This window comes from Conger conger, chromosome 15 (genome assembly GCF_963514075.1).
Source record: "Conger conger chromosome 15, fConCon1.1, whole genome shotgun sequence".
NCBI classification, from domain to species: Eukaryota; Metazoa; Chordata; class Actinopteri; order Anguilliformes; family Congridae; genus Conger; species Conger conger.
This window is the reverse complement of record NC_083774.1, coordinates 8401633-8428035: the sequence shown is the minus strand read 5'-3', so window position 1 is coordinate 8428035 and position 26403 is coordinate 8401633. Positions and strand designations below refer to the sequence as shown.

The 26403-nt window shown below is 44.8% G+C and overlaps 2 protein-coding genes and 1 long non-coding RNA gene across 3 annotated transcripts; all 3 read right to left on the bottom strand.

The window, feature by feature from the left end:
• Nucleotides 1-485: 485 nt before the first annotated feature.
• Nucleotides 486-11471, bottom strand: LOC133111162 (tubulin beta-3 chain). The gene is made up of 4 exons (XM_061221319.1): nucleotides 11277-11471; nucleotides 3648-3756; nucleotides 2909-3019; nucleotides 486-1849 (listed from the first exon to the last, which is right to left on the bottom strand). The coding sequence occupies exons 1-4, from the start codon at nucleotides 11331-11333 to the stop codon at nucleotides 780-782; spliced, it is 1347 nt and encodes a 448-aa protein (XP_061077303.1). The 5' UTR covers nucleotides 11334-11471; the 3' UTR covers nucleotides 486-779.
• Nucleotides 11472-14246: 2775 nt separating this feature from the next.
• Nucleotides 14247-16041, bottom strand: LOC133111048 (uncharacterized). Its single transcript, XR_009704963.1, has 3 exons — nucleotides 15789-16041; nucleotides 15344-15412; nucleotides 14247-14493 (listed from the first exon to the last, which is right to left on the bottom strand). It is a non-coding gene; the product is annotated as an uncharacterized LOC133111048 (long non-coding RNA).
• Nucleotides 16042-21205: 5164 nt separating this feature from the next.
• On the bottom strand, nucleotides 21206-23026 carry mc1r (melanocortin 1 receptor). The gene is made up of 2 exons (XM_061221320.1): nucleotides 22714-23026; nucleotides 21206-22472 (listed from the first exon to the last, which is right to left on the bottom strand). The coding sequence occupies exon 2, from the start codon at nucleotides 22423-22425 to the stop codon at nucleotides 21463-21465; it is 963 nt and encodes a 320-aa protein (XP_061077304.1). The 5' UTR covers nucleotides 22426-22472; nucleotides 22714-23026; the 3' UTR covers nucleotides 21206-21462.
• Between the last annotated feature and the right edge of the window lie 3377 nt (nucleotides 23027-26403).

Sequence of the window (26403 nt, the reverse complement as noted above, 5' to 3'; positions counted from 1 at the left end):
GCTGTGCACATAGCGCTGTTGCTACCATGTGATTTGTCTTGTTGAGAAGTCCAAGGTCACAGGAATCCACTTCCAGTCCAGCCACAGGGCCCCTGCGATCAACGCTTTACTGAGGTGTACTTTAACCCCAGGGAGCACAGATATTTTTATCCACCATCTAGGTCACTTACACTGGGGACAGTCACGCTGTCAGTCTAACATTAGCAGGGCTACTTTACCCCTTCACACGCATTTTCTCTGTTTAAAAAGAAACCAAAAAACCCTGGTGCTCCCAATTAAATATGAAGGCAAAAAGGTATTTTTAAAGCATGTTGTGAAAACAAGAGTTCTCCCTTTGAGAGCAATACATTTATTGAGAATTCCCCAAAAAGTAAAAACTGGCATATTCAAAATGAGTAGAAAATAAAACAATCTGAAGGGGGGAGGAGGGGGGGGGGGGTTTGAAATGGTCAAAATAACAACTGAGAGCTAGTTGAACTCATCGGTTAGTTTTGAAACACTACTTTATTTCTTGCACATTTTTAAACCGAGTAGTCAAGTTTGTATAGAACTGGAGAAGAACTTTTAGCAGGTAAGATATTACCAATAAGAAGCAATGATACAGTCAGTGAACTAGGAATTTGACGCTAAAGAGTTAGCAGAGAGAAGAAACGAACACTGAGAGGGAGGTAGAATCCTAGGGCAGCTAGGAGAGGTGAGGAGACCCACTTCGGCCCGCGTGGAGAATACAGAGCGGCTTCTGAACACTGATTGGAGAGTGATTTCTGCTTCCAGAGCGTTCACTTTTGGATCTCCGACTCCTCGTCGTCGTCCTCGTACATCTCCCCTTCCTCCTCGGCGGTGGCGTCCTGGTACTGCTGGTACTCGGACACCAGGTCGTTCATGTTGCTCTCGGCCTCGGTGAACTCCATCTCGTCCATGCCCTCGCCGGTGTACCAGTGGAGGAAGGCCTTGCGGCGGAACATGGCGGTGAACTGCTCGGAGATGCGCTTGAAGAGCTCCTGGATGGCCGTGCTGTTGCCGATGAAGGTGGAGGACATCTTGAGGCCCCTGGGCGGGATGTCGCAGACGGCCACCTTGACGTTGTTGGGGATCCACTCCACGAAGTAGCTGCTGTTCTTGCTCTGGATGGCCAGCATCTGCTCGTCCACCTCCTTCATGGACATGCGTCCCCTGAAGACCGTCGCCACGGTGAGGTAGCGGCCGTGCCGCGGGTCGCAGGCCGCCATCATGTTCTTGGCGTCGAACATCTGCTGGGTGAGCTCGGGCACGGTGAGGGCGCGGTACTGCTGGCTCCCGCGCGCCGTCAGCGGGGCGAAGCCGGGCATGAAGAAGTGCAGGCGGGGGAAGGGCACCATATTGACGGCCAGCTTGCGCAGGTCGGCGTTGAGCTGCCCGGGGAAGCGCAGCGAGGTGGTGACCCCGCTCATGGTGGCGGAGACCAGGTGGTTGAGGTCGCCGTAGGTCGGCGTGGCCAGCTTGAGCGTGCGGAAGCAGATGTCGTAGAGCGCCTCGTTGTCGATGCAGTAGGTCTCGTCCGTGTTCTCCACCAGCTGGTGGATGGAGAGGGTGGCGTTGTAGGGCTCCACCACCGTGTCCGACACCTTGGGCGAGGGCACCACGCTGAACGTGTTCATGATGCGGTCGGGGTACTCCTCCCGGACCTTGCTGATCAGCAGGGTGCCCATGCCGGAGCCCGTGCCCCCGCCCAGGGAGTGGGTGAGCTGGAAGCCCTGTAGGCAGTCACAGTTCTCACACTCCTTCCTCACCACGTCCAGGACCGAGTCCACCAGCTCCGCTCCCTCTGTGTAGTGGCCCTTGGCCCAGTTGTTCCCAGCACCACTCTGACCTGTGGGGTCACAGCAACACAACCATTTCTGTTCTTTAGATGTCTCTCATACTGAATACATATTCAAACCCAACAATAAAACGTGTATTATTATTACTATTATTATTATTATTATTATATACTTTATTTAAACTTCATTGCATCATAGGTCAAAACATTAAAATGAAAAGAAAACATAAAAATGACCGACCTCTTTTCGTGATGGTCAAGCGACCCGATTTTATCTCGGAATGACATTACTTGCAAAAAGCACGAAATGAATCGAATATGAAATTATACCGTTACGGTGTTTGTGATGCTCTTACCGTTTGTCCTAATTCTTGCAAGAGGTGAGTTAACTCATTTACCGTAGAAAACTCCTTTAATCAGGCTCACTGGGGTGTTGAAAGAGTTAACTCCAGTCAAAGTGATGAATCTCTCCAAGAGGCCCACTCAGCACAGACCCCCTGACTGCTTGAATAAAAGCCATCGATCCCTCCCAGCCTGATGGATGTAGCATCGGAACACAACCTTGTCTACGCGGCCAAGGACAGATGCCATCAATATGGCGGCCCCTCCTACACCCCAAGGCAAATTACCTCCGACTGAAACGGGGGCAGCTGCTTCTGAAGATTAGATTTGCCGCGGGCTCTCAGCCCTGCGTGCAGTATCTTTTCAGAATTGAGTTCAACGTGCTATTTCAGTCACATACAGAAATTAGGTTTAACTGCCAGTGAATAACGGGCACCATTTCAAATCTCAGAGCTGTTTTAAAATTATATAATGGTTGGTCTTCAGGCCTTCATCAGTTTGTCAATGAACAGGGCCCTTGTGTCTGACACTCCCAGCCTAGTCAAAAAAGGGCGGTCAATAGCCTAGTGGCCAAGGTGTTTGACAGGGACCTGGAAGGTTGCTGGTTCAAGCCCCAGTGTAGCCACAATAAGATCAGTGCAGCTGTTGGACCCTTGAGGCCCTTAAGCTGTTGGACCCTTGAGGCCCTTGTCCCTGGGGGCTTGGCCCCCTCATCAATGTGAATAAAAGCATCAGCTAAATAATTGTAATGGAAAGAGCTCCACTGACCAAAGATGAAGTTGTCTGGTCTGAACAGATGGCCGAAGGCTCCCGATCGAACACTGTCCATGGTGCCGGGCTCCAGGTCCACCAGGATGGCTCTGGGTACGTACTTGGAGGCTAGGTGAGAAATGAAACGCAAGGGATAAATTACACCAGGGCACAATCCAATATTCTATAAGACCAGCTAACCTCACACCTGCCTAAACCAACCATTCCCAATTCCATCATTGGAAATACTTACATTTTCATAGATCTTTAAGATTACGTAGAAAAATATCTGTTTTGCTTATATCCCAATTTGTTAAGATACAAATTTTTTTTAATATATGAAATGACTAGACATGTTGTCTTACTTCCACTGATCTGCTTCACAGACACAAATCCTGCTAAGGATAGTCCGAAACTAAATCCTAATTTTGATTCTCTATACCAGCGGTGTCAAACTCCAGTCCTGGAGGGCTGTAGTGTCTGCTGGTATTTGTGGTTTCCTTTCAAACAGCAGCCACTGAAGGACTTGAGAACAAGGTGTGGGGACACTTTAGCCAATGAAAGACTTTGAAATTCATCTCTTGTGCTGACGCACAACAAAAACCAGCAGACACTGCGGCCCTCCAGGACTGGAGTTTGACACCCCTGCTCTTTACGAAACTCAGTTTACTCCAGGACTAAGCTTAATCTGTGTCCGTGACTCCGGCCCATAGCGGCTCTGAGCAGCACAGGATTGCATGCGTAAGCAGGGACTCACAGGAAGCCTCATTGTAATAGACGCTGATCCTCTCCAGCTGCAGGTCGGAGTCGCCTACGTAGTTTCCCGTGGGGTCGATGCCGTGCTCGTCGCTGATCACCTCCCAGAACTGAAACAAAATGGCCGACAAACTGAGCCCTCTATTAATGGCTGCCACTACATGTACAGCAGTGGAGTGTGGCTCCTGCACTAAGCGTGTGAGAGGGAGTGACGTAATATGTCCCTGATTTGTCCACAGAGCACTGCGGTATTGTCCTAATAACACAATAACCTCTCCTGCTCCCGGAGAGCCACAGGGTGTGGCTGGTGTTGGCCTTTGCCTTCATATCAGCAACCATTTCAGACCCAAGAAACCAGGCGAGGTGAGTTAACTGTAATTAACTGCTTTCATTGATCAATGAAGTGCTGAGTACTGAGTAGGGCAGCCTGTAGCGTAGCGGTTAAGGTAAATGACTGGGACACGCAAGGTCAGTGGTTCTAATCCCGGTGTAGCCACAATAAGATCCGCACAGCCGTTGGGCCCTTGAGCAAGGCCCTTAACCCTGCATTGCTCCAGGGGAGGATTGTCTCCTGCTTAGTCTAATCAACTGTATGTCGCTCTGGATAAGAGCGTCTGCCAAATGCCAATAATGTAATGTAATGTAATGAGTAACAACACAATGTGTACAGGGTGGCAACCATGATTTTACAAGTCAGTTCTGTCCTTAATGTTCCCAATTTAGATTCTACTTTTCTCCATATCCATGCATAAATGGGCTAAATAACATATTTTTGTTAACTAAAATACCCCAATAAACACTAGAACAAGGCCACAGGACACAGTGGTTCAGTGGTACCCAACCCTATCATCCTATGGGTTTTCATTTAAACCCTAATTTTTGGAAAATCTGATTGTACGAATTAGCAGCTCAAAGAGATCTCTTGTTGTTGAATAAGGTGTTTGCCAGAGCTGCAGTGAAAACCTACAGGATGGTAGATCACCAGGAACAGGGTTGGGCAGCCCTGCTCTAGCCGCTGAATGAGGTGTGCTTTGTTAGGGTTGGAGTGAAAACCTACAGGACGGTAGAGCTCCAGGAACAGGGTTGGGCAGCCCTGCTCTAGCCGCTGAATGAGGTGTGCTTTGTTAGGGTTGGAGTGAAAACCTACAGGACGGTAGAGCTCCAGGAACAGGGTTGGGCAGCCCTGCTCCAGCCGCTGAATGAGGCGTGCTTTGACAGGGCTGGAGTAGATCTCCAGGAACAGGACTGGGAGCCACTGCAGTAGTTGCAGCACTATAGTGTTTATTTTTCGGTGGCTGACTATAGACCTGTAATTTGTCGTGTGGGTGGCAGCCCTGTGTGGAGCCGGTCTGTGTGTCCTGCTGAATGGAGCTGCAGAGTGAGGAGGAAGGTAGAGACAGTGGTGGAGAGGGGGGGGGGGGTTGTAGGGGAAGGGGGGGGGGGGGCAGGGGAAGGGGGGGGGGGGCAGGGGAAGGGGGGGGGGGGGCAGGCCAGGCCAGGCTTCTCCCAGAGGAAGACAGCTGGCTGGAGCAGGTGCTGTCAGGACACTATATGTCAGAGGAACAGTCCCAAGCAGAGCAGCTGACATCCGCATATGTCAGCACTTTCAGAGCCTCCAGTGGATCCGGCCCCAGACTGCAGGGGAAACATGGAGCACGTGCCTGTCAGGCCACCCACTGACCGCCCCTGGGCTTTGGAACTGCGGAAACGCAAGTTTACCGGCGCCGCCATGTTGTACATTCGGAGCCAGAGCGGAGTGTGGCTCCTGCACTAAGCGTGTGAGAGGGAGAGACGTTATACGCCCCTGATTTGTCCACAGAGTACTGCGGTATTGTCCTAATAACACAATAACCTTTCCTGAGATGAAGGAAAAACACAGATTGCGATGACATTTTCTTCTGGGAAAAAAAAAAAAAAAAAAGGTATTGACCGCATTTTCACCGCAAATGTCGCATCGACTTTACATTTAAAACGGGTCTGAATGACGCAATACTGGAGCCAACCACAGTGGCGCTAGTGAGCACCGTCTCCCAGCACGACCAGGAAACGAAACGGTTATGGCCATGTGATTCCTGTGAGCTCAGCTAGAGCCTGCCCACTCTGAATGAGGAGACCTTATCCCGGCTCACTCTAGCGCTGAAGTTCGCAACCCCACTTTATTTTCTGACATATCAGACAGAAACACGCTGTTAAAAGGAACGAGACCGATTAAAATAATAACTCCCCGAGTGACAAAGACCTGGGTGACTAGCTCTGTGCCGAACAAAGCAGATTCATTATGTATTCCTAAGAATATACCCACACTGCTAAATGTGCATTTAATGGAGAAACACTGTACCTTCATAGGTTTTGTTTTCTGTATTGAAAAGACTGATGGTCCCTGCATGAAAAAAAAGCTCAAGCTAGGTTTTGAAACAGCTGGTCGCTGGTTGACCGGTTAGACCAGCTCTATACTCCACATGGTTTGACCAGCTCAAGCTATGTTTTGAAACAGCTGGTAACTGGATTTTACACCAGGGGTGCCCTTTCTTTTTTGATTTTATCTGTATTTTTCCATACAAATTTCACTCTCTCAAGCCTGCTCTAGTGCTCCCTGTCTGAGCCCAGATTGTCTTAATCTCCCAAATCTTGTTATTTTCTGTTTGTACTTTTCTTTTTGCTTTTATTTGGGCTCCGTCCAGAGAACACACAGTAGACCGGCCTGGTGATTGGAACTGGGCTGTGAATCACTCTCACACTAGTGCCCTGTCCCCTTTAACAGAGTGACTGTAGGATCACACTGGGAGAGGCTTACAATGAGAGCTCTCTCTGTCTCGCTCTGTCTCGCTCCGTGCCGCTCCACAGAGCCCATACTGACCAACAGGAAACGTGACATCAGGCACACCCGGGACAATATGGAAGTCTTGATGGTGTCCCCTGCATTACTTCCCTGTGTGTGTGTGTGTGTCTGCTTGTGTGTGTGCACGCATGTGTGCACATGTGTGTGTGTGTGTGTGTGTGCCTATGCGTATGTATGTGTGAGTGTGTCGGTCTGTCTATCTCTCTCTCTCTCTGTGAGTGTGTGTATGTGTGTGTGTGTCTATGTGTGTGTGTGTGTGTGTGCGTGTGTGTGTGTCAGTCTGTCTGTCTGCATGTGTGTGTGTGTGTGTGTGTGTGTGTGTGTGTGTGTGTGCCTATGCGTATGTATGTGTGTGTGTGTGTCGGTCTGTCTGTCTGTCTCTCTGTGTGTGAGTATGTATGTGTGTGTCTATGTGTGTGTATACTGGTGTGCATGTGTGTGTGTGTACAAGCATATGTGTGAATATTGCTCAGTTGGATTAATCCCCAGAAAAGCCTAAAGTAAACACTCAGTTTCCTTGGAAGGATCTAAAAATCCTCACATTCTATAGCTAATCTGTGTACAGCATTAATGAGGGCTCCAAAATATCACTGACGTCCAAAAAAATAACAGACTGACCTGACAGAGAAAATCACGTAACCAGAGCCCTTTTCAATTTCTTATTCTTAAAAACTGTATCCCGAATGCGCTTCTGTTTGCCATCAATGCTGGACTGGAATACACAAATATTGTGGAAGAATCATATAAGGATGTGAGCACAGAAACCCGGAACTTTGAGCAATCAATGGTATAAAAAAAGCATGAAATATTCCTCTGATAATGGCCCATATAATTATGCTAACCTACATTTGTCACCAAGTGGGATAAAATGAGTATCCTGCATGTAGCTTTCCTCCTGGTTCTGCTATACGGAGCCAGGGCCACGCCCTCCTCCCTCTTTCCTGATGTCCTCCTGCACAGCTGAACAATGGCCTCTCCTCAACTGGCTTCAGCCAACACCCAAAGCCCCCCTCTCTCTCCCCCACCCACCCACCACCGCCATCCACAACGGGGAGATGTCAGTGTGGCCTCCTGCATGCTAATGGCCAGTTCTGTGGGCTCCCTGTACAACACAGATGTCAACTGCCCATCTAAATTGGTAATTAGCCCTTTTGCTAGTTAGCTCCCCCTATTTTACATTTGCCAGCTGTTTCTGGAAACTGGGCTTGCATGGGGTGTTTGTTTCAGTCTTTATGGGGTTTTGGTGATGAAGTCAAGATTCAGGTGATAAGTTATTGATGTGGCAAATGCATGCAACAACACGGCCTGCCACACCGCCCCCAGAGGGATTGCATTATGTCATCCGATCATGTCAGCCCCCTGATCCCAGCTCTCTGGTGGCTGAGAGAGGCTGACATAATTCACCGTCCAGCCTCTGCTTTGAATTAAAAGACATGTTAGAGTGATGACATCATGGAAGGCTTTCGCACATATAAAACCCAGAGGTCTTTCAGACAGCGAAATTAAAAGCATTTCAGATCGTTTAAAAGCCAATCTCTTCAGCAAAGCGTTATGAAGACCTCTCCGTTGTGGCGAGGCCAATGGAATGACCCTGAGTGGATGATGGTCCACGGTGTGACTGGCGTGGTAAAATGATGGAGGCTGACCTCTCTGTGCCTTCTCAAGCCCCTCCCAGCTCCTGCACTGACCCCCCCCCGCCAGCTCCAGTACTGACCCCCCACCCCCCCCCAGCTCCAGTACTGACCCCCCCCCCCCCTCAGCTCCTGCACTGACCCCCCACCCCCCCCCTCAACTCCTGCACTGCCCCCCCCCCCTCAGCTCCTGCACTGACCCCCCCCCTCAACTCCAGCACTGACCCCCCCCCCCTCAGCTCCTGCACTGACTCGCCTTCGCCCCCCAAAGCTCCAGCACTGACCCCCCCCTCCCCCCAGCTCCTGCACTGACCCCCCCCTCCCCCCAGCTCCTGCACTGACCCCCCCCTCCCCCCAGCTCCTGCACTGACCCCCCCCCCAGCTCCATTACTGACCCCCCACCCCCCCCCAGCTCCAGTACTGACCCCCCCACCCCCCCCCAGCTCCTGCACTGACCCCCCACCCCCCCCCTCAGCTCCTGCACTGACCCCCCACCCCCCCCCCCTCAACTCCTGCACTGACCCCCCCCCCATAGCTCCTGCACTGACCCCCCCCCCCCTCAGCTCCTGCACTGACTCGCCTTCGCCCCCCAAAGCTCCAGCACTGACCCCCCCCCATAGCTCCTGCACTGACCCCCTCCCCCCAGCTCCTGCACTGACCCCCTCCCCCCAGCTCCTGCACTGACCCCCCCCCCCCCAGCTCCAGCACTGACCCCCCCCAGCTCCTGCACTGACTTGGTTCCTCCCCACTCTGGGATCAATGAAGGCTGAGTCATCCCCTGTGCACTGCAAGACAGCCAGCAGCACCACAGAGTGAGATGAGCTCACCTGCAGCCCCCTATAAACTCATTGTTGCAAGTTTTTCCATGCAGGGAGGTTCTCCTTTTTCGCAAAACCGCAAACGGTGATTGAGCTTGCAAAAGAAGTTCTCTTTTGCAAAAGAAGATGAAAGTTGTTCTCTGAAATGTTCAGGAAATGCAGTATTCCCCTCTGTTCGGTGAAAATGCGAAGTTTATAATATATCAGCGAATTGAGTAGCAGACATCAATTCAGACACTGTTGTGCAGAAAACATTCATCTTGAGTTCACAAAGACATAACTCACATTTAGCTTCTCTTCATATTAACTACAATATAAAGTAAACAGTTCTAGGGAATCTATAACTGAACTACTTTTTTAACCTTCTTTCTGTGAAACAAACAGATTTTTCATGCTTCTTACCATTTAAAAGAACAGCTTTAAATGAATTCAAACACAAAATTTGAATACTGAAAATGTGCCTTTGAGGCAAGCCCAAAAGCTTTGAGTACATTTGAATGCACTTTTGAACTGAATCAGAAGGGTAATCACTGCTGCTTGCAGTGTGGATGTCACAGTGCCATTGGGGTGAATCTGAGAATGCAGAAATATGAACACGGCTCAGTTACAGGACCGTGTTCACAGGTATGATACGATGATGCAATCTGTTCAGGCACGCCCACATATAACGCTTTCTGCATGGAAGTGTGGGTGAGTGACATAACAGAATGGAACACTATTGGATCTCTACTGAAGGGTGACATTATGGTAACAGTCCAAAACTACAGGAACTTTTGAAGGTCAGAACAACGCCATTAATGACCTATATCAGGCTGACTAGATCCAATAGGCCTTCTGGCTCTCCGGCCAAGATAACATCTCCTGCTGAGTTTCTGCTCAGATGACCAAACAGTGACAAATAACATGCATGGTATGGGTTTGGCAGCATCCACACTTGTCATAGCCTGGTTTAATGTAACCTGAGATTATAAAGAATTAAAGGCCCCATCTCACGGACTATGGTTCGCAAACGGTGGGGTAAATAAAGTTGGGATCTACATCTACTTGATTTAAAGACAATGTAAAATTCATAAAGTTTCATCAGTTGTGATACTATTGCACGTGCCGTTTCCCATTAGCACCAGTTAGCACCAGTAAGCGAAGTGGCAATGAGGTGGTAATGGTAATCTAATGAGAGAGAGAGGCCTTATCCTGCCAGATTTCACTGATGATGCTCAGCAAATAGAGGCAGAGAGAGGAGAAGGCCACATCAGCAAAATAAGCATCACTGTAGAACAGGACATCGCTCCCTGGACTTTTACAGAAGCTGCGTGGAGGTTAAAAGGACATTTCCATAAGTCCCGCTTCCCGAGGCAAAACAGTCATTCTTAGTCATTCAAGTAGTGATGCTTGCCAAGATAATCTATTCCTAAACTTGCACTGTTCAAAGCACTCTGTACATTGTATGATTGTTTACATTCAAATAAGTTGAAATATTAATATTCACAAAGATTCCTCCGGGGGATGTATAAATTGGATGCGTGCGGCTAGAACCAACACATTATCCATCGGCACACAAGGGAGAGGCTTACAATGAAGACCCCTCTTATACGCAGTGTCGCAGCCATTCTAGCGCGTCGGCGACGAGCCTGCGGGATGTGAGACGAATATTTTGCACCCTCTAATGTTCGCCAGTGATTGCACTGCAGAACCGAGCCATGCCTTTGTTCCGTCCTCTGCAGTCAGAGGGTGTGGCAGGTGGTAATAATGGAGAGACTATCAGATATACATTTACCAGATATAACTATTACAAACATCTGCAGTAGACTCTAAAAAAAGTTTTAGTTTAGCAAAACTAGTTATTGGAAGTTTCAAGGTAAGCCTACACTTTCAATTTAAACAAACAGGGCCACTTTCAACGCACGGGAAAGGCACATTGTTAAAGACACTTTACTGCCAAGATGGTTGTGTTTATTACACTTTGGTAACTTACACCCTTCTAGAAGAAGTAATATCTTCGGGCGTAAGCATTGTTGGGCGTGGTCAGATATGTTAAGGTTTCAATCAGCCAATTTACGCGCAGCAAGACGGTCGCATTCTGCGGCACAGCATGCGCATCACTTCTAGTCTCAAACAGGACAGAGCGTCACCCAGTGACTTTACAATATGAATTCGAAAGTAAATTTCGTCTTAAAGCAGTACAAATCATTCAGCTGAATAAACATTCAAAAACTGTTTTGAAGTTACAGGCGACAGTGAACGACCTTCGTTGCAAAAAGTTGCGATATGGGAGCCAATTAGGCATTACTTCTGATAGGCAAAATTAGTACTTGTATAAAGAAAATAAAATATATTCTTTTTACCTTTGCTCCAATCTGATTGCCACATTGGCCAGCTTGAATGTGAACGATTTCTCGCATTCTTCCCTTTGTGTGGTGTGTGTCTTGCGAGCGTGAGGTGAGAAATGTAGGTCCGACCCAAGCCGTATGCAGAAGGCTGTGCCAGTGCTAACGGGGGGTTTTATACCGAGTCGCCTCTGCAGCACTTCTACTGCCTCACAAAGAAGGATGCTAATTCCACCGACTGGTGACGTCACTTTCCCAGTAGAGGAGCAACGCGGCAGCCAATGAGAGACACCTGAGGGAGAGAGACGCCGCAACATCCCTGCAGCTGTTACGTACCGGCCCGGTCGAAGCGGCCACGGCAGTGGCGATCGTAAGTGACCGAGGCAGTCGGAACAAAGAGTGATCGTTAAAAACGAAAAATACGATTCTGGTTTAATCTGTGCCACGCATACGCACATTACGCGATTCGCGAGCAACAGTTGCACTCTGAAATAAATCTAATTGCACTGCAACACGCAGTTAATTTAGGGATCATTCAACAATTTTCCTAGTCTGCCTGCATGCCTCAAAATCCCATGTCGGTCAGATGTTTCTCAATTTGTTGAATCATTGCTTACACCATGGGGACCAAGAGAAGCACGGAATTTTGGAAGTGTTAAAGAAAAATAAAAACCGTGTCCAAAATCATGACTCAAAACAACCCAGTTGTAAATCTTCTCACTTTCTCCTTCTCTCTCTTAGCGAGGGGTAAGAGACTAAAACTGAACCGTCTTCAAATAGAAAGACCCTGCGGTCCATGAAGCATACAAAAACATTTTTCTATTAAAAAGTGCTACATTTTTCATACACTTTCAAGTACAGTATTGTGGAACTGCGTTGATACAGCAATGTATGAAACCATTTCCCTTTGTAAAGTTGGGAAATAAGATACTTAGGTTTATGTTTGCTCATAGGATAGGAATATAGGAGTTATTATCCATAATATTGTGGAATTCTATTGAAAAACGCGGCTACTTGGGACAGTGACTCCATGACAACAACAACAAAAAAACAAAAAACAGTGACATCATGACCCAGCTATTCCAGTGTGTCTGACCAGTCGTGAGTCTCTCTCACAAACCTCTGCTGTCCCCCAGTCCCAATCGCTGTGCTGGGCACAATCCAGGCTGTGCTGAGTGTATATTACAGTGTGGAGCATATCAGACGATTGAAACCTAAACAAACGAAAAAAAAAAAAAAAAGTAGGAAAAAAAAATGTCCTGAGTCACGATGGTTTGTCCCACAGGATAATAAAAACAGGAAGGTGGTGTCAGTGGGTGGGTGAGTCTCTTTGGCAGCGGGCTTTAGAGGGGCTGATCTCACCACCCTTTTCACTATTACATGCTGCCCTTGTAATCACTTCAGTTCCTTTCAGTTTTATTTTATCTTTGTATTCTTTTGTATGTTGGATATAATTGGATATAATTGTATCCAATTGTATCCAAGTGTGCTTGGGTTTGATAAAGGTGCTATGTATTATTATTATTATTATTATTATTATTATTATTATTAGTAGTAGTAGTAGTATTATAGAGGTTTTATTCATGCTAGTTTGAATGATAAATACTAAAGAGCTCAAAGAACAAAGAGTAGGGGAGAGTGCCTGTTGTTACATCAGATGGTAATTGTATGTGCTCAGACATCTTCAACTGCAAATATGTGAAGAGTACTTTATTTAATTAGGTCTCTTGTCTGCGGGTCCTCCGAGCCATGTGGGTTCTCAGGCCTCATGGGCAGGTCTGAATCTGCTGTTGATGATCAGCTGAGAATCTCATACCCAGTCTGCACCCAGGACACCTGAGCAACACTCACAAACGAGCTTTATATGAGCGACTGCTGTGTGCTGATCCTGTTGTGCTGTTTTTAAAAAGATATTTTTATCTGAGCTCGTCAGCACCATTTATTTTTGCCAGAATTAAGCATTTCTTTTTAAATCTTTTTAAGGTACTCAGAAATACTCATAAATGATATTTCACTTAGCCAAAAACAAAGCAAGTTATTTGAGCGTTTGGTTTCAGCATTATGATTCATCCAGGCTCTTTTCAAGCAGAAGGTGGTCACTCTGTCATCGCAAAGCCGATATAATTGCCCAGAACACACGCTGAGTCAGAATTTCAAAGGCAGACACAAATCCACTTGTCGGGGGGGGGGGGCGGCCATTTTGGAAGATTCAGCCTTTCAACCCTGGCGCACAAGAACACGCCCCATTTGCAGCAGATCCAAATGAGACTAACGATAATTAACACCTCACCTACACGTGAAGTTCCGTTCACTCGGTGGCATAAGACGTACTGTACGAGCACAACTCTTTGGTGTTGTTCTTCTTTGATGGAGCTCGCAGGCAGGAGCAGGGAGCCTCACTCAGCCTAATCACCGTGATGAAGCAGGGAGTTGCACTGATGAGCGTGTGGCCAGGCAGATGTAGTTAAGTGCTCTAACAAAGAGGGACGGATGACAGGAAGGAGCTCGAGTAATGATCCCAGCAGGCAGACGGCACGTTCACAGGCAGGGGCCGTGGCTGCTAAATCTGCACCTGAGGTCTTTCTGGCCTTTTCCACCCCGGCTTCTCCAGGAGGCAAAAACATTTAAATCCACAGTGATGAATGGAAATGAAGTAGTTTCTGACCACAGCTTTGATATTAATTAACTCATTAATAATTCATAATTTGTATAAATAAGAGAATAAAAGATGTTCTCATTAATGTACGTGGGTAATCTAGACTACACCATTACTGTCCGAAGAGTCTGGTGTCTTGTTTACCATTATTATTTAACATTTTAACTGGAGATAATGAAAGGCACAGACACGAGGCACAGACACAAGTATGAGCCGTTTTCTCTGGATGTCATTGTGCCCATTTATACCAGTCATTCAGGAGATTATGTTGAGAAACTGGCTTGCTCAATAACTTCCCTGAAGCTAATGTATAGGCTGCAATTAATTATGAATTCATTGTATTTTTCTCAGACACATTTTAGACTAATGGACATTGGCACATGTGTGTTGGATAGGCACAGTGCCATGTAGACGGTGCGTTTCTGTGCAAGACATGGGGCTCATTCCAATCGCTTATTTTTCTCCACTTTTCCTTTCCTTGCTCCTGACATTCAAACTGAGGTTTGAAGAAGCAAGGGCATTCCATTTGCCTAATTCACATTTTCCCGTATTCTTTACTTCTTTTTCTTTCATCATTTCCTAGCAGGAAGAAAAGGAAGAAAAATAGAAAAGATAAGGGATTGGAATGAGTCCTAAGATGTGTATAATGGATCAGTTTCCTGTTAAACAGACAGAGGGACCTCCGGCAAGACCAAATAGCTGACAGCCAAGAGCGCCATCTGGTGGCCACTGTATATATCACCACTTGCACCTTTTACAGCTGGGGGGAGCAGAGGTCTTGAGCATCTGGCTGGGATTACGACTCACCCAGAAACTACAAGAATATCAGAGCTGGACTTAAACGTACCGGTTGGCTTTTGTTAAGAAGCATTCCTGGGAATCTATGTTTATTAATTCATCCTTCTATCCATCCATTATCTTAACCCGCTTATCCTGAACAGGGTCGCAAGGGGGCTGGAGCCTATCCCAGCATACATTGGACGAAAGGCAGGAATACACCCTGGACAGGTCGCAAGTCCGCCCCTTTACCTAAAGAGGCTTCAGGCAGACATAGACATTAGAGACAATTAGCTTCAGGGTAGATATCATCCTTGCATTTCTTTGAAAGTATTTGTTTGTGGTGCGTTTAAAAAGTGTAAGCACACACCACTTAAAGCAAGGAAAACCTAGAAGGTCACTTTGTACTTGTTCACAACAGTCAGTCCAGGCTAAAATTTGAAACAGAAAACCTCAGGTTTCTGGCCTACAATCTTTTCTACAATGCTCACTTTATCCTTGTTCTAAAGCACTGATCGCCCTCTAGTGGTGGTGATAGAAAATTGCACCCTTCCACAGAAAATACATTTACTCACTGCCAGTCCGTTTTACCTTGACTTTGTAACAGAACGCATCGTAACTGAAAGGGCGCGATGCTCATTACGACTCTCACCTGGAGAAGCTGAACCTGAATTTCACAGCCACCGTGGAGATTCATCCTTCAGTTCTATGGTCCCTCACACTGCAAAATACCATAATAAACGCAATAAACCACAATCTCTGTAGTTCTAATCAGCAATCTATCAACTGCGAAACAATCGGTCAAACTCCTATCAGAATAAACCAAGTGCATCAAAATCAGCCACAGAAAGTGTGTCCCCACCCTAACATCTGGTCAGACTCCATATTTTGTAAACAAGCAAAGGAAATATAATTTGATTCACACAATACCTTTCAAAGAGTTCTACTGTTACCAGCATCCGAGTCCAACCAGAGCATGGTAAATGCCTACATTTATATAGCGCCTTTATCCAAAGCGCTGTACAATTGATGCTTCTCATTCACCCATTGACACACACATTCACCACCTGCGATTGGCTGCCATGCAAGGCACCGACCAGCTCGTAAAGACCAATTGGGGGTTAGGTGTCTTGCTCAGGGTCACTTCATCACACCCAAGGCGGGATCAAACTGGCAACCCTCCGACTGCCAGACAACTGCTCGCTGTGTTGGATGTCACTGTGTCTGTTCAAAACGAAACATTCAGGGTAGGAGCAAGTGTAGGAGTGAAATTAAGACATCCAGGCCCTACCAGGCAGGGCATCCAGCCTTCATCCCGAGTTCAGTGAAGTGTCCCAAAGGATGGAATGGAAGCCTCCTGCACAGCACAAGGAGAGAGGATTTCATTAGATCATGTCAGATTCTTAAAAGGGATGCGGGAGTTTTGTGTGTTTGGTGGGGTTGGGCGGAGGGTTAGATGAACAGTTGGGGGAATTGGCTTGCAGGGTTGTAAGTTTGATTCATGGGTGGGTTTAAAATGGACTGTGAAACTAAAACAAAATTGTGTCACAATATAGTGCATGACAACAAATATCCATAATCAAAATGATTTAATTGGACTGGTTGCAGACATCAGTAGTACATTTTAAAATAACAACAACAACAACAAATATTTATTTATATCGAACGATAAAATAAATCAGACCAAATTACACAGTATCGTGATCAGTGCGCTATTCTTAGTTTCTGTCTCCGACACTGAACTCTCCACTCCTCCCATGAAAACAAGAATGCCAGATGCAATAAAGCTCTCCACTTTACTTGATGAATTAAATAGATTACACGTAGCTAGAAAGCATTCAAATTACGCTAAAGCAACTACCCAGACAACATTTAGACAACAGTAGAATAATTACTGTAGGCGATGAAAGCCGTTCTCAAGACGCCCAAAAAAACAAAAAACAACAATTTGTTGGCTTGCTTTGCTTTAGTTTGTCAGATAATATTTTCCCCAACCTCTTACTGAAACCATTAAACTCATCAGTCCTTAATACTGAGCCAATGTGATATAATTAGCATTTATATTTAGCACAAAACGCGCATCATGTGAGTCTTGCAAAAGATGCATCGCCGTCTTTCTCTATAATGAGCTTAAAAAAGGAAAGACAAATAAACAAATAAACTCACATGCCCAAAAATGCGCGTACACAAACGAGCAGAAGTCCCTCCAAACGAGCGGATGATGAAAACATCGCGCAGGTTTAAAGACCTGCGCTGGGGGCGACTGCCCAGCTCCTGCCTGCAAATTCCAGACAACACTGGAGCGCCTGTCCCGAAAATTCACTTACATGACCCAAAGTGAATAACCGTATTTTTCAGATATTTCCTCTGAACAGTCAAGGTCAAAAGGGCCTCTCGCTGGGATCTTGTGAGTCTCGTTGAAGAGAAGGTCTGTAGTGATCTGCGCTGATAAATGGACACAGTCTCCTAAGAGCAGAATAATGGGACAGGTGCCCGGGCACGGGAAAGGGAAAGGACAGCCGTGCAGTGGTCCTGAGAAATACCTCACACAGCCAAAATCGCGCAAAAAAGCCCCGTATCCAAACATAGCGCTCTGCACAACGGAGGAGATTATTCATAACTGAAAGCATGAAGACATTTCATTGTCCCCACGAATTAAGTATATAGGCATATCATTTGAGAAACACGACGAGTGCTTAGAGACATTCTTTTAAATTATGTATTTAAAGTCCCTGGATGTGGTGTGCTTAGGAAACAAATTTTTAGGCAAGCAATTGAAATACAGAAAATGTTTCTTAATATTGTACCAGAATAGTTCTTAAAGGGACAGCTCACTTCTTGGGGGATTTTTTTTCTTTTCAGTTTTTGTGCATTTTCCCATTAACATAGATAGATTTGTGTGCAATGAATGATATTTCATACACTCAGTGGTCACTTTATTAGGTAGACCTGAATACCAGTATGTTAATGAAAATATTTAATCAGCCAATCATGTGGCAGCAACTAAATGCATAAAAGCATGCAGATGTGGTCAAGAGGTTCAGCTGTTTTTCAGACCAAATGTCAGAATAGGGAAGAAAAGTGACTTTGACCGTGAACTGATTATTGGTGCCTATCTCAGGGTGGTATCTCAGAAATTGCTGATCTTCAGGGATTTTCACACACAACAGTCTCTACAGTTTGCAGAGAATAGTGCAAAAAAAAAAAAAACACCCAGTGAGCTGCAGTTCAGCAGGCAAAAATGTCTTGTTAATGAGAGAGGTCAGAGGAGAAGGGCCAGACTGGTTGAAGCTGACAGGAAGGTGACAGTAATGCAAATAACCCCGCATTAGCACAGTGGTATGCAGAAGAGCATCTCTGAACAGACAACATGTCAAACATCGAAGTGGATAGGCTACCACAGCAGAAGACCAATTAATACTTAATTAAGTGCTCACTGAGTGCATAGTTCCAGAGGTTTCTTTACAATGGCTTGTCAATGGAACTTTCAGGGTTTTATGATGCACCTCAAGTAACTCCAAAACAGTTATGTTTCCAGAAGCTGCACATACAAACCAAACATATATTGCTTTGGCAATATACATGCACATAATCTCTGAATATTGCTGCACAGGCTGCTTTTGTGTTGATACTTGAAGTGGCCCGGTTGTTCCTTCTGTCAACCAGGAGATGACCTTGACAACCCTGGATTGTGAATCCTAAAACCCATGACTTTAAACTGTAAAACTCAGAAAAATGTGGAGATGGGGATTTATTTATAAATAACTTTAAAGACTGATATGATTCATTAGAGGGGTATTTCCTGGCCATGTATAGCCTGGTTTTATTTACGTTAATATGGTGAAAGAAAGCGTATATCCTCCTCACTAACTCACATACCTTCCTGGTCACAGCGCTGCTTTGTGCTGCTCTGCCTGAACAAACACGATGACCTCCCATGCTTCAGAGAAGTGAGATTTATACGTAATCTCCATGAAGTGCTCAAACAAAAACTGTTTGTTCATATCAAAGACTTCAGTTGTTCTATTAGTTGTCGGGATGCAGTCCTCCAAAAATATGTTTCCTGCCCTGGGGCGAGATGGAGAGGCCACGTGAGAGAGAGAGAGAGGAGCTCGTCCAGCTCTAATGCTGGAGAGAGAGAGGAGATCTTCCAGCTTCAATGCTGGAGACTGGGATAGGAGATCTTCCAGCTCCAATGCTGGAGACTGGGATAGGAGATCTTCCAGCTCCAATGCTGGAAACGGCCTTAGGGGTGGCCTGTAGCGTAGTGGATAAGGTACATGACTGGGACCCGCAAGGTCGGTGGTTCTAATCCCGGTGTAGCCACAATAAGATCCGCACAGCTGTTGGGCCCTTGAGCAAGGCCCTTAACTCTGCATTGCTCCAGGGGAGGATTGTCTCCTGCTTAGTCTAATCAACTGTACGTCGCTCTGGATAAGAGCGTCTGCCAATATGCCAATAATGTAATAATGTAATAATGAGACTGGGAGAGGAGCTCGTCCAGCTCCAATGCTGTCAGACTGGGAGAGGCTGTGTTTACACGGCCTGTAAGCAGAGCTGCCCTTCTGCAGGGATGGGGCACAGGATCTTTGCTCTAATTATAATAATTCATTACTTAGCTGATGCTTTAACAAAAGTGACTTGCAGTTGATTAGACTAAGAAAGGGGGACAATCCACCAGAGAGCAATGCGGGGTTAAGAGCCTTGTTAAAGGGCGCAACAGCTGTGCAGATCTTATTGCGGCTACACCGGGGCTTGAAGCACCAACCTTCCAGGCCCCAGACGTGGGGCGACATTAGCTCAGGAGGCAATAGCTGTCGGTCTGGCAGTCAGAGGGGTTGCCGGTTCGATCCCGCCCTGAGAGTGTCAAAAATGCACATGAAGACGGAAGAAAAATATATACACTGCGCATTAAATACACTTAATTTTTTTATTTCATTTTTTTTTTTTTTTTACTTAAGTCATCTGCTGCTGTAGCCTATCCACTTAGAGGTTTGACACGTTGTGTGTTCAGAGATGCTCTTCTGCACACTACTGTTGTAATGTGTGGTTATTTGCGTTACTGTCACTTTCTGTCAGCTTTGACCAGTCTGGCCCTTCTCCTCTGACCTCTGGGGGGGCGAGCTGTTATTTGAATTTTTGGAGGCTTGTGTACAACATAACACACGTAGAAACCACAAAATGATGTGACAGAAAAGTTTGACAAGACAATTCAAACCCTTGGGCAAAAAGCCTATTATATGGCTTTTTAGCATCCAAGATGATAACACATTACAATAAGGTTCCATGAATTTAGATTAGTTAATGCATTAACTCACCCTTGTTACCACAAAGAATGAAATTATGTGATATAATTAAAGTGGCCTTCAACAAGTTCAACTTCATTGACTAATTTAGATGTTATATGTAATTTAGTACGAGAGCTAATTATTCACAATGGCTCTTTATTTTATATACTGGTTCTTAAAATTGTTAAACAGAAAATCATTCTTGTGCTTGTAAAGGAAGAAGATTCTTATATTTTCTCGAGAAAACAATTTACAGAAGAATGCTTTATATATAATTATTATATATCATTCTTATTCTTCTCCAGATAAAGGTAAACAAAAAAGTTAAATGCATGGAATAATTTATTCTCACTTATTCATCTTCTTTCTTGTACAAATGCAAAATAAACTATTTGAATAAAAACGTGTTTTATTAAAATTATGTTTATTTTGGACTTTGTGCCTGTATATATTTCTGATACAACTCTTCAATAAACTAAAGCAAGATATGAGCTTCTGGTATCAAAGAAGAAATAAAGTGAATAGGTGAGAATACATTATTAACCGTAATCCAGGACGTTTTTCCTTGCAGATCTCCGCAAAATTTGGTGGTTAAAACAGCGGACAATCTGCTCTCTCGCCTACTGCGCTAATATCATGCAATTCAGCACTCCGTCATTTTATGGTTTGCATGGACCATCATTGGTCAATAGCCTATTACTCTAATTTAATATGAATATCCTCAATCCGTGGAAAATATGAAATATTTCCCCGTACAAAGAACCCCCTAACAATATCCTTGTTCAATATAAGCAGACAAATTGAGTATAATTACTTAATTTTGCAAGAATCAGAGCATGTCATTTGCTATTCTGCATCAAAGATTAATATTTCTGATATTTTCCTTTAATAGGCTAATTGTGTTGTCCTTAAAACGGAAAATAACCATGCAAATCAAAATAGAGACTAAGCTAGATGGATGTATTAACTATTACAAGCCGAGATAGTAATTGTGGAGATTGGGGCTTAAAGATATACCCATATGCAACAAGGTTTTCACTTTTGCATCGGCTATACTTTTGAGTAAAAACGCGATATATTCAACCCGGACTAGTTCAATAACCCAACGTTCTACAGTATATTGGTTGAATAAATACATTTATTATAGTGCAAAAAATACATATAAATAAATGCGTTGTAAATAGCAGATCGTAGGCCTACTCAAGAAAAAAGCTAAATGCGCATGATGTGAAAAATAACATAAAAAGATTATTCGGATGACACATTGTAAGTTACGGTCGTTTCCTCGCAGAAATATTTTCTCAAAGTTTATCTAGGCTACTGTATCAGTCTCCGAATCACAGTTTAGTCCGTCACTTTCAGTTGCCACCTTTCCAGGAATTGTTGGGATTTTTTTGCAGTTTGTTGCAGTCTTGTGGTCAAGGCAAAAATCATTGTTGGAACAGCACATTCCAGACGATAAGCCTCTTCAGGTCGTCTTACATCAGAAGCACCAGGAACAGAGCACAAGTTCCTTCAGGGTCTTGCGCAGCTCCTGGCTCCTGTACGCGTAGATCAGAGGGTCTATGAGCGAGTTGCAGATAATCAGAATTAAAAACAAGTTGAAATGGCTGAAGAAGCAGGTGCAGTACGGACTTCTGGGACAGGTGAGGATGAGGATGAGATGGAGGAAGAACGGACCCCAGCAGATGATAAAGACGCCGAGCAGGATGGTCAGAGTGATGGCTCCCTTCATGCTCGTGGCCTGGCGGCGGCTCTTGTGGAAGGCCACTATGCGCCTGGAGTGCACGTGGGCCAGAACGAACATGTGCAGATAGAGGACCGCGGTGAAAACCAAAGTGATACAGAAGAACGTCACCAGACACACGATAACGGCGTTGTCTGTGTAGTAGACGATGAACAGGGTGCTCGAGATGGTGCTGGCCAGCCAAATGATCACGATGACGGTCACCGCTCGCTGCGTTGTCATGATGCTGTGGTAGCGTAGTGCGTAAAAAATGGTGATGTAGCGATCGGCAGCGATGGTGCTGAGGAAGGACAGGGAGGACACCACCGAACTGCAGATCATGATGTCAATGACGTTATCCAGGTGCTTCATCATATGCGGCGTGAAGACCAGCAATCCGTGCTCAGTGAGTAACATGAACATCGTCTCCACCACGTTACTGACGCTCACCAGCATGTCGGAGACCGCCAAGCAGCAGATGAAATAGTACATTGGGGAATGCAGATTCCTGTTTTTGATGATCGCAAGCACAACTAAAATGTTCTCCACCAGGCTTATTAAACCCAGAGTCAGAAAGAGTTCGTGCGGGATCATAACTTGGGCGCATTCCGTGTTGTTTTGGTCACCCAGGGAGATGTTGGTGATGTTATCCCAGCCATACATCAAAGCATTATGGTCCATGTGCTTCATGATGAGGTTATGATACGACGTGTCGTTCATGTCCGTTTCTCTCCAAACGGAAAAGTGCTTGACAATTTGAATTTGCGCTGTAAAATCGATCAATCATAAATTAGTTTCATATTTGTAGCTACGTCAGAAAAACCCTGAATGAAAATTAAATATTTTAAATGCACAATATTTTCAATTGCTAATGCACTCCTGGGAATATTACCCGCACCACGTTTAAAACCTTACATGCGTTTTTACGCAAAATTCCTGGTTTCCGACAAAATGCAAAATACAAATGTAAACAGGAATAAGTCATAATTTCAATTTAATTGTTTTTACCTGCAAGGCGCAATTTTCAACTGGCACGCGGGAACACGAGAGAGTTCTTGTTCAAAAGTATTCAAGACCTGGCATAGTGAGTCCTGCACGACCCAACCGTCTGCTTTCAGATTATTTTCCTCAACCACTGACAAATTCTCCTGTGCCGTTTCAGTGCATTTGTTATTGACCCTGAGCGAATTCATAAACATAATTCAAATCAAAATCCGACCACAGCGTCGCCTCCGGGTTTTCTGTGACCTGCGAACCAAGTTTGTTCAGCATCAATCAATCATTGAAAATTCGAGGAGCCTACATGTTTCTTGTCGTTGAGATAAGTTCAGGTAACAACGTAACATTAAAATATTAAATTACTCAAATTAAAAATAAAAATATTCAGATCAGAGCATCTTTAACTGAAGTATCCACTGATCAAAAGTGACATTCGCTCTTCTATAAAGGGTCGAAACCCTGAACTCCTCCCATTAGCCATGCAAACGAAAAGACAAGCACGTGATCTGGAGACGCATCCCAGTGCTGCTGCATCTCAAATAAAGATTTACACACATGCGGCTCAGTGCAACTTCGCTCAAATAAATAATAATACATTTGATTATCATGAGGGAATGGTTTAGACCAGGGATGGGCAAGGAGGGCTGTATCAGTTTCGGAATTTCAGACCAACTTGTGCTCTTAATAATTTAAATTACCCCAATCATTGACATGATCTGTCATTTTTTGGCACATTCCGTGATATAAAGAGCAGTTGATCTTGTTCTTGTCTTGTAGCATATAGCAAAATCCTGCATACACACCGGCCCTCCAGGACTGAAGGTGCCCATTCCAGATTTAGACTGTGTGCAATTGCATCTCACCCTCTAAATGTTTTCATCTATTATTTCTTGCCAAAAAGGTGTCTAGTTGTATCGGCTATAAGGCCTACTTCTATCTAATTTTGAAAAACAATAATTGTGTAAGCATGAACATACCCTGTCTGTTGTCCACAATTATGTCCACAATTATGCGTTTAATCACAACTCAAAGTACGGGTGGGGAAGTATGTTCAATAGACCCTACAAAACTTCACTTTTCCAGCACAAAAGCAGTTACTGTTTTGACTGAAAAACAAGCAGCGAAGCGAGATTGGCCTTAGCTCAAGCCATTCAGGGCAAGGGAGAACAGGGAAGATGAGATCTTTCTTACATCCTTCTTACATAACATATCATGACATAACATAAAGTAATGAACAAGAACAGATCATTAAGCTTAGCAATGCTTGCCTTTTCCTACCCCTAAATGTACCCTAAATGTAGTTTGCCTGAAAGCTAAATAGTATCTAACACCGTATCAAGCCTGGTCTTGAAAACCCCCAGTGTTTCTCCCTCCATTACATATACTGGCAAGCTATTCCACACAGTGACCACTCGCTGTGAGTGATCAATGTTAATGAGAAACAGCCAACGTAGCCAACAAGGACGAGAGAGGCCAGTCACTGCGACCACCTTCATAGTTGGGACACCAGGAGGACCCTAAAGCAACTTTTAAATATTCCATTTACAGCACAGCAGTGCAATACCGGTGTGAACAGTCAGCCATGCAGAATGAGGTTCATAATCCGTGCTTGATTAGCAACAAGCACACAAAAGTCACTGTTTTCATTCCACATACAGGCCATCAGAAAGGCAAGAAATATGTTACCAGGACCCTGGACGCCACCTGGAACTATTACTCTGAATCACTGGGCTTTCATAAACAAACCTGCACATTTCATTGAAATAATGAAGCAAATTTAAAATTTGAATAGTTGTTTGAATAATTCAGATTTAGGTTGTTAGTATTGATACTGTTGATCTATTTAGTGCTTTATTACTTTGGAGTGAAGTCTGGATTTGCCTCGACGAATGATCTGCATGTCACCCTAGATAAAGACATTTTCCAAACAAATATGAATAACAACAATAGAAATAGTGAGAAATACTACAAAAACAGTACATTGGTGCAAACTAGACATGTTTGACTCTTCTCCACTCCACTGCTAGCACAAAACAAATATATTTTGAGGAAGCACAGAGAGCAGCAATTAAATTGTTTGTGCATGTGCGTTGTGGGTCGAGTGTAATCCGATTGTGTTATCTGAAAGTCTCAGGCAGCATACTCCATAACAAATGTCATTTCAGGGCCGATAAATAAGACTGTGTTTAGTTGTGTTCTGTCACAGCCTCAATGTTAATGTACCCTAAAGAAAGACAGTGGTAATGGGGAAGCCAAATAGTCATTTGAAAGAGAAAAAGGTACTATTACTGCTGGTTTAACTGTAAAAAAAAAAGACATATACGTAGAGCTAAATGAGGCATTCTTTGTGCAAAGCTGCATTAACAAAGAGCACACACCAGCCCCAGATCAGCAGTGTCTGGGACCAGAGAGGCGGCACGAATGGTGCAGTGGGTAGCACTGCCGCCTCACAGCAAGGAGGTCCTGGGTTCGAATCCCCGTTGGCCGGGGCCTCTCTGTGCAGAGTTTGCATGTTCTCCCCCCCTGTGCGTGTGGGTTTCCTCCGGGTCCTCCGGTTTCCTCCCACAGTCCAAAGACATGCAGGTTAGGCTGATTGGAGAGTCTAAACTGCCCATAGGTATGAGTGTATGAGTGAATGGTGCGTGTGCCCTGCGATGGACTGGCGACCTGTCCAGGGTGTATGCCTGCCTTTCGCCCAATGTATGCTGGGATAGGCTCCAGCCCCCCTGCGACCCTGTTCAGGATAAGCGGGTTAGGATAATGAATGAATGAATGGGACCAGAGAACCCTCCCAAGACAACAATAAGTCAATTTAGATTTTATTTATAAACCTAACTTTGTTTATGTCTGCCCTATAGCAGCCAAGAAACCTTATTTACCTAATTAACAAACATTAGTTGCAAAATCCTGTTTACACAATGCACAATCAGCAGCAATTGCAATACACGGCAAAAAGTGACCACCTTAACAAGCATTTCAGTCTTGTAATAAGACTTAATACCTATTTATTTGTCTCAAGTAGAAAATATTGTTTTAAGTTAATGTTTGCTTGACAAGTGACATTTTCATATTCCATTGACAAACCTTGAAATGAGTCAAACTGACTTACCTCATCGGCAATAGTTTTGTATTATTTAGCAAAAAAGTAAATTAAGTGTCAATATAAAACTGAAAGACTTATTCTGAGTTGTTTTGGAAGTGTAATGTATAGAGCACATGGGTGAGTCATTCGGAAAACTGGAAAAAAGGGCTTTTTTTCCCCTCACAAGACAGCACATGACCAATAAAATTGATTTGTATTCTTCCGTGATACAAAATATAGGCTCACATCATGCTTCAACAAAGCCTGTGGCATAATGTCTGTTTACTAATAGTCACAGAAAAAGATGCTTTTGTACTGAACTGAAGTGAGGCATCTATGGAGGCTTTAGACCATATAATATATACCGACAGCGACACTGCACTGATCAAACTAGTTTCCGTTTACAGACACTACAGTGTAGCTAGTAGCTACCTAAAGCGTCAGTAAACCCATGGTGCAACACTGTGATGCACTACTCATCCCTCTATTCCAAACAGTTTTATTGCACGAAACACTGGCCAATCGCTCATTTTTCTCCACTTTTGGCCTTGCTCCTGACCTGGAAATCGATCGAGATTAAGGACATTCCAACCCCTAAAATGTTCCTCCTTCTAGCA